The sequence below is a fragment of the Drosophila serrata genome, unplaced genomic scaffold, assembly GCF_035046125.1.
Source record: "Drosophila serrata isolate PLE 108 unplaced genomic scaffold, ASM3504612v1 contig_275, whole genome shotgun sequence".
NCBI lineage: Eukaryota > Metazoa > Arthropoda > Insecta > Diptera > Drosophilidae > Drosophila > Drosophila serrata.
The window spans coordinates 978718-986418 of record NW_028257173.1 but is presented as its reverse complement, the minus strand read 5'-3'; the positions used below and the strand labels follow the sequence as shown (position 1 = coordinate 986418).

The following is a 7701-nucleotide window of genomic DNA, read 5'->3' as shown; positions in this document are numbered from 1 at the left end:
CTAAAACAATAATAGATATAAATATTTTACTAATGAATGGTATCTAGAATATTTCCTACTTACGATCTTTTAATCCCACCGTAGTATACACTACTAGAAGGAACGTCAAAAACTGAATAACCATCTTCATATTTAATTTTCGGTAGAAATATCGGCCTTACTGTAAGAGGGCTGCGAGAAGATTGGTGTTTATATTAACCCAAATCGACTTTAAATAACACCGTTACTAATTATTTAATAGCTGTGTCTAAATAATTATAATTCTAAGAGAGATATGTTTGGTACGTTATTTTTCAATACAAATTATTACGTTTATAAATTATTATTAGCTTTGGCCTTTATTCAATTTGTGAATTTCGAAATATTAAAAAAATATTTAACAGTTTTTATTCGTATGTAGAAAATCGAAATCATTTATCAACGATTTCTTTCTGTATAGCTTTGTTATTATTGTTTCTTTGCAAGTGTAAACAAACATAAAACGGGTCTACTCTACTATATCTTAATTAAAGGGTGTGCAAGCCACGAGACGACTAGTGGAAATATATGTATGTATTAATGCATATGTGTGTATATGTATGCACCATCAACTCCCACGCTCTCGCACTGTAGTTCACTCCACCGCTCATGTGGTGGAGCTCCCACAGTCATACTCTTTCACTCACACCAGTGGGGGCTTGCAGAGGCTCTCTCACACACTGGAGCTTACTGGGGCTCTCGCGCCACTGGAGCTGCCTCTCGCCCCCACTGAAGCTCACTGGAAGCTCCCTCTCCCGCTCTCCGGCTCTGTCGGTTATGTGTTGTAGGCACCGTCTGCTTTCGCTGGCCCGCTTCTTGCTGGCCAACTCTGGCCGCCTGTTCCAATGTATCGCGTAGAGGGACCTGCCTCAATGTTGCGCGTCGATTTTAGGGAGCCTACACCATAAAAATCGGTGACGCTCGTCCACCTTTTTTTTTGTGCCCTCTCCGTCTATGGCTCTCGTCCCCTACTTCCCGTCTTTTGCGGTGGAGTTGGGTGGTGTCTGAAGGCGCCTGCGCGGAGTGCCGTGGGATTTTCTTCACATCGCTTTGCAGCTTTGTCGCTCGCTCGGCCGCCATTTGCTATTCCCGCTGCTCTGTCGCCGAATATGAAGCAAGCAGAATGCGCCGCAAGCAGGATGGAGAAAAGATATGTTTTATTTTCAGCTTTCTGCTGCTTACTGTTGCTCTTGGAGTCGGATGCTGCTGCTTAGATGAGGCCAGCGACTTGACCTTGACATTCGACTTTAACCCGCTTAGATTTGTTAGGGGAAGAAATAGGTTTAGTTTTAGGTGTCGATGTCATTAAGTGCGTTATATTTTTCTATGTATTTTTGATTATCAAAATGCTTTGGAAATTTAAATTAATTAAGATTTGGTTTAAAAGTGTACAAGAGATTGGTACTTTATCTTAGTAAAGAAAAACCAAACCAAAACAAATAAATATTAATAATACTTAAATTCTATGTTACTTTATAGGGTTAAATAGCATGCTGCAGTCCCGTCGAGATCGGGGGGCGGCTGTGGCCACTTGACGGAGCTCCAGCTGCTTTCATCGCAGTTACATGGGCACCGTTACTCGCCGTCCGCCTATCTTTCTCTCGGTGTCTCTCCTGCCTCCACTTCCGTATTGTGTGGCTCTCTGGATGTATTTTAGCTGCTGTCTGCTATCATCAATTGCTGATTGCTTGTTCGCCAAACCGCAGTTTAGCGCTGGCAATGCCGGCGGCCGCGGACGTAACGGTAAATGACGAGGCCCCAACGACCAGCGGCCGACACCACGACAACGATAACGATAACATCGTGGCGGACCCAACTGATAGACAGCTGTCTCCCGGTTACGTCAGTCAAAATGACGCATCGTGTTTTCGTAACAGGAAAGCATGAATTGAAAACAGACAATACACAGACGCCCCCCTTTGACGTCGCTGGAGCTTGCAAGAAAATCACCACAAGGCAACAGAACAAAGCCAAAGAAAAAAGAAGAAAAAACACACACACACGACGCAGCGAGGCAGCGCGCAGTCGGCGTCACGACAACGAAAAAATCCACCCTCGCATCACGCGGAGCGCCACAATACGTTGTTGGTTTTATTTCCATCCTTCGCTTCCCATTTTTCAATTAGGCAAAGTGCACTGTCTAGCCAAATTCTACCGCATAGAGGGTGGGAGCGAGGTGGAGCATCGGGGGGCATGGTGCAAAGCAAGCACTTTTTGACGCCCTAAACAACAAAACACTAAATGCAGCAACATCCAGCAGCAACAGCCTCATGGAACAGCTGCTGAATTATAGGGAACAACATCAACAGCAGTGAATGTTAGTGTTGATAGTAAAGAAAATAGCTAATAAGATTACCTTTTTTTCATATCAGAATTACATTAATTACCCTAATTTATATTAATTAAAAAAATTACGTATACGCAATTTGTGCAATATATTTCTCTGTTATCAAGACTCTGTCTTGCAAATTGACAACAAATTTAATTACGTATTTTTTAGTTCAAAATAACATTTATTTAATAATCTTGTTGATTTATCTGGTTGATTTAAAAAAATTACGTATACGCAATATGTGCCATATATTTATTTATTTTTCAAGACTCTGTTTTCCAAATTGACTAGATATTTAACTAAATATTAATTTTAATTATTTCTTAGTTTAAAATTACATTTATTTACAAAGCTTGTTTATTAACCTGATTGATTTAAAAAAAATGACGTATACGCAATGTGTGCCATATATTTATTTATTTGCCAAGATGCTATTTTTAAAAGTGAATTGGGATTTAATTACCTATTTTCAGTTCAAACATTTATTACATTTATTTACTAAGCTTGATTTGGCTAATTGGTTTTAAAAAATTACGTATACGCAATATGTGCCAATATATTTATTTATTTTCCTAATACTCTGCTTTCCTAGCAAGGGAAACCAATATGTACATATACATGAGTATATATTTAATTAATTTATATTTTATTTATTACATTGAGTTGGCAGTATAAACTCCAAGCGGGCACCACTGCCTTCGACGCTAACGCCAACGCGAACGGTTCTTGCCGTTGCTTTCACACAGCAACAAAAATAAGAAAACACACTCCGAATGGGGGACGGGTGAGTGTGCGTTGGCCAGTGCTGAGCTCCTGCTGCTTTGCGGACAAAATTTGAGCAGATCCGCTCACAAAAAACGGCATTATGTACGAAAACTACAAAATAGTGCTGTGCTGTCCCGGGCACTGTCTCCAGTGGCTCCAATGGCTCCAATGGCTCCACGATTCCAGGGCTCCACGGCTCCACTGCCTCCGGCTAACCAAATGGTGCCCATTCCAATTGGAAATCGCACACCACTCGCATGGGAAAAGTCCCCAACTGGTATTTCGAGCAGGCGCACATAGTTCCCAACTGCTCACTCCCAGCGAAGAGTTCCGATTCTGTTTCGCTCGCTCCGATAAGAAGCAATGACACAATGCGGCGAGATAAGCAGCTAGAGAGTGAGAGAGCACGATTGGGGAACTGGAGCCAGAACGACAGTGATAGAGAGACGAAGAAAGAGAGCTCTGTGTTGATGGAAGAAGCCCGCAAGTGAGGGGCGCAATGTCTAATCAGACAGAGAACCATTGATCGCGATAAATAGAGGTGATAGCACTGGTATTCCGGTTAGTATTAAAATATAAACAATTTAACAATAATTCGCTTTATAATAAGGATTACTTACCGTTTATTTATAGTGAATTTTTATTTGGTGTAAAATATAATACATATGTATATAAATTAAAGCACTAATATTCTTTAAGACTTTTATATCTTTTAAATTCGGTTAATAAAACCTTAATTAATATTTATCATACAAATAAATATATATTGCATTATTTGTTAAAGAGATACCTAAAATTATTTATGCCGTTTAATAATATAATAATTATTATAATAAAATGAAGTATAAACACATAGGTATTATTATAAGTAATATTCTAATTTAATTTCAAAATATTAAGTATACGCACATTTATATTGTATTATTATTCATAACTATAAATTGCCCTTTGATTTATTGATAAGCCGATGTCGATGATAATTTTCCAGATGAATCTCTAAAACAGTTTCATCATTTAAAGAAATGTAAACATAATAATTACTTTATGAAAATAATATTTAGTACAACAATTGGAAGGTTTTTAAATAATTTGACATAAAAATCTACTACTTTTTAATGACTTTCCAAATACCTCTAAAAAGTGTTTCATTAAAAATTATCGCTCAATTAACTCTTTTTTTTTTAGTAAACTGATAATTTTATTGGCCGATATGACGGTGACTCTATATAAAGGTTTAGGCTTTGGGCTCCGTTTATTCAGTCGTGCGGCAAGCACAGAGCAGAAAAGTATTCTATTTTCTAGATCTCACGGTAAGAGTGAAAAAAAATAAAAGAGAAAATATATTAAGAGAATCGATCCCGAGTACTTGAAAAAGCTTACCCCCCGGAAAAACATTTCAGTTCGTTCCCTTCGCTGTGCGAGTTTGGTGGCAGAGTACAAATTTTATAGTGTAAATCGTATAAATATTATTTAAAAAAACTAATAGATTCTCTTTTGTTAGAGACAGTTGTAAACTACAACTTTTGAAGAGAGTTCCGAAGAGTGTTAGTTGTTTTTATATGACATTGAGAACAATTTGTAATTAGCAGCGAAATTCGAGTGTGGGTTTTTTCCATTCCCCTCCAATAAACAATGCAAAAAAGCATCAAATTGTCAAAAATGTTGAATGAGCAGCGAGAGTCGTGGACAAATGATTAGATGTGAACATATCTAGAAGGTTTGCTTATCGGAATTTCGCCATAAATCTTGTGGGGTGGACTCAAGTGCTGAGATAGTGACCATATATAACCCTTTTGACTTTGGGCGACTAATGGGACAATGTTGGTCAGATAACCATTACTGTTTTGTTGTTCTAAAAAATAATATTCAATCGCCAAACATTTTGGTTTGTCAGAAAATAAAACATATTTCTTTAAGCAATGATTTTTTAAAGATTTTGTCTGCAATAATATTTTTTTATATTAAATATTTGTCTATATAAATATCGTATTTGCTCTGCAAATATTGTCATATGAATTTTTAATTTTTAAACAAAGTTTATGTATATTATTATTAATTTTGTAAACTGATCAAATAAACATATTTTCTGTTTTTAATTTAAATAATTTATATTAAATGGTAACTATAATTTTAAGCTAAATTATGATCGATATTCTATACGATCCAATAATTCGATTGCAAACTGCAAGGGTTTAAAAACGTTGCCTTCCTGAACTTAATTACCATTTCTTATTTTAAATTGCCTTTATTTTTAAATGTTATTTTTAGTGACAGATTGGTTAATATAAGTAACAAAAATAACTTGGCTTACTCCTTTATGTCGCGCAACTTCACAAAGTTCTCAAAACGAGTTAAGAGTCTTATACGACGTGAAGTAGAAGAGAACTCAGCAGATCAAAGGCTTGGGAAATATTTCTATATATATTTTTATTGTACAGAAAAGAGATAGAGATGCTACTAAACAGGTTCATTGGTTTATCTGCCACAGTCGTGGGTCGCAGCAGTCGCAGCGGCTTTCTGTCCTCTTCTTCGTCGCTCTTAAAAGCCGGGTGCGTATGCCGCTTCTAAGCTCAGTCGCTCGCCAAACTCGACTTCGATCGCAACCAAAATATATAGTTCTCGAGATATGGGATCGATTTCTCGGCTTTTGTTCCCACTGATCGTGGCCTTGCTCATAGCTGGTAGTAATGCTGACGTCTTTGGCAGGGCCAGCAGGAATCAGAAGCAGAATCGCACCATGTCCAGTGGCAAGGCTTTCAAGGTCCTGGTTACCCATCCCGAGGTTCCCCAGGAGGGCATCGATATCCTGAAGGAGAACTGTGAGATCATTCAAGTGCAGAGCCTACCCATCGACAGGGCTGAGCTTTTGCGTAAAATCCAGGGAGTCGATGGTGTTTTCTGGGGCGGTCATGAACGCCTCAATGCCGAGGCTTTGGATGCTGCCGGTCCCCAGTTGAAATCCATCTCCACCATGTCGGCGGGCATTGATTTTGTGGATGTCCCTGAGCTGAAGAAGCGCAAGATTCCGCTGGGACACACTCCCACTGTACTGAACACAGCGGTGGCTGATCTGGCCGTGGGTCTCCTCATTGCCGCCGGTCGTCGCTTCCACGAGGGACGCAAGAAGATCGACAAGTGAGTGCTTTAAAGATTCCTATCAAGAAGTTTTTTCTATAATAATAATTTCATTCTTTTTTCCAGTGATCAGTGGGAGAACTACCATTTGAATTGGCTTTTGGGCCAGGATATTCGTGACTCCACTGTGGGTTTCTATGGCTTCGGAGGCATTGGTCAGGCTATTGCCAAGCGCCTGTCCGGCTTTGATATTGATCGTGTCCTGTACACCACCCGCCGAAGGGTTCACAAAGAAATCGAGGAGGAGTTCAATGCCAAGAAGGTGGACTTTGATACTCTGCTGGCGGAAAGTGACTTCATTGTGATTGCCTCTCCCCTGACCAAGGACACTCAGGGTGTGTTCAATGCCACCGCCTTCAACAAGATGAAGCAGACTGCTGTGCTGGTCAACATTGGCAGGGGCAGTAAGTTATCTTTTGCTTTATTAAGCCATATAAAATATTTATAAAATATTTATTATTTTCTTTCTTTCGTAGAAATTATCAACCAGGATGACCTTTATGAGGCTCTGAAATCAAACCGTATCTTCTCCGCCGGCCTGGATGTTGTGGATCCGGAGCCTTTGTCGCCCAAGGACAAGCTGCTGACACTGGACAATGTTGGTAAGCAGAATCAAAACAAAATTGGGTTTATTGATATCAGTCGAGGAAATGCTTGTATTTCTGGCCTTGTTATCAGTTTTGTGATTCCCTCTTATCTGCTTGGAGTAGGTTGACATTGTCTAAAAGTATTTTCGGTGAGATTTAACTAAGGTTTTTTGAAGGTTACAAAGCATTGTTATTTACCACTTTTAAAGGTTGAATTTTTAAGTTTTATCTTGTGTTTTGTTAAGTTTAGTTAACCACCATTAACCCTGTGATATATCTTTGATTTTTTATAGTTGTCCTGCCACATATTGGGTCTGCCACAAAGCGAACCCGTGCCGAAATGGCCACCATTGCTGCCCACAATGTGCTCCGTGGTTTGGTCGGTGAGCCCATGTTGTCGCCCGCCTACTAAGAAAATTTAAATCAGACTTAAATGGAAATCCAGGGCCAGCCAGTGAAGTGTGAAATGCATTCCAAGTGGCCTTGGCATTGTTGTAGATGTGAAAATAAAAATAATAATTATAAACTAACACTTTCAAAAGCTGGCACAAATTGCTTTATTTAAATAAGAAAAAGGTTATTTCAAGGGAATGGAATTTAAGTTCTTATACTAACTGGTATGCATTATAGCATTATTAATTATTATTAAGCAGTTACAGGCAATCTGAATATATACTTTTTAATTAAATTATAATTATATTAAGTTGAGATCTTCTTGAAACACTGTCTGTAAGTGCTATTGAATTGGACTGATGACTGTGCAAATATTATTCCCTATGTTATTTATTATTGAAACAAACCCTGTTTAAAAAATCGAAATACCCCACTAAAGTGTATGATAACAACAAAACTAGGAAATAATTA

General features: G+C 38.4%; 1 protein-coding gene and 1 long non-coding RNA gene across 8 annotated transcripts; one reads left to right on the top strand and one right to left on the bottom strand.

Moving 5' to 3' along the window:
* The first annotated feature begins 3020 nt into the window (after positions 1-3020).
* On the top strand, positions 3021-7364 carry LOC110187265 (glyoxylate reductase/hydroxypyruvate reductase). Of its 7 annotated transcripts, none has more exons than XM_086834985.1 (6): positions 3021-3676; positions 4301-4425; positions 5822-6250; positions 6317-6654; positions 6727-6852; positions 7131-7364. In XM_086834985.1, the coding sequence occupies exons 3-6, from the start codon at positions 5853-5855 to the stop codon at positions 7247-7249; spliced, it is 981 nt and encodes a 326-aa protein (XP_086691111.1). In that variant the 5' UTR covers positions 3021-3676; positions 4301-4425; positions 5822-5852; the 3' UTR covers positions 7250-7364. The 7 variants fall into 7 exon arrangements, with proteins under 7 accessions (XP_086691111.1, XP_086691112.1, XP_086691113.1 ...); XM_086834984.1 differs by lacking the exons at positions 3021-3676; positions 4301-4425 and adding exons at positions 4514-4659; positions 5554-5664 and having other exon boundaries at positions 5831-6250; XM_086834983.1 differs by lacking the exons at positions 3021-3676; positions 4301-4425 and adding exons at positions 4515-4565; positions 5554-5664 and having other exon boundaries at positions 5831-6250.
* On the bottom strand, positions 6656-7268 carry LOC147643385 (uncharacterized). The gene is made up of 2 exons (XR_015272174.1): positions 7036-7268; positions 6656-6971 (listed from the first exon to the last, which is right to left on the bottom strand). It is a non-coding gene; the product is annotated as an uncharacterized LOC147643385 (long non-coding RNA).
* Positions 7365-7701: the final 337 nt, after the last annotated feature.

Excerpts from the sequence above, each read along its gene's own strand:
- LOC110187265 (XM_086834984.1), top strand. The coding sequence starts at position 5,567 with ATGCTACTAAACAGGTTCATTGGTTTATCTGCCACAGTCGTGGGTCGC. Across the intron at positions 6,251-6,316 it reads GGACGCAAGAAGATCGACAA|TGATCAGTGGGAGAACTACC; the intron begins GTGAGTGCTTTA and ends TCTTTTTTCCAG. Across the intron at positions 6,853-7,130 it reads GCTGACACTGGACAATGTTG|TTGTCCTGCCACATATTGGG; the intron begins GTAAGCAGAATC and ends GATTTTTTATAG.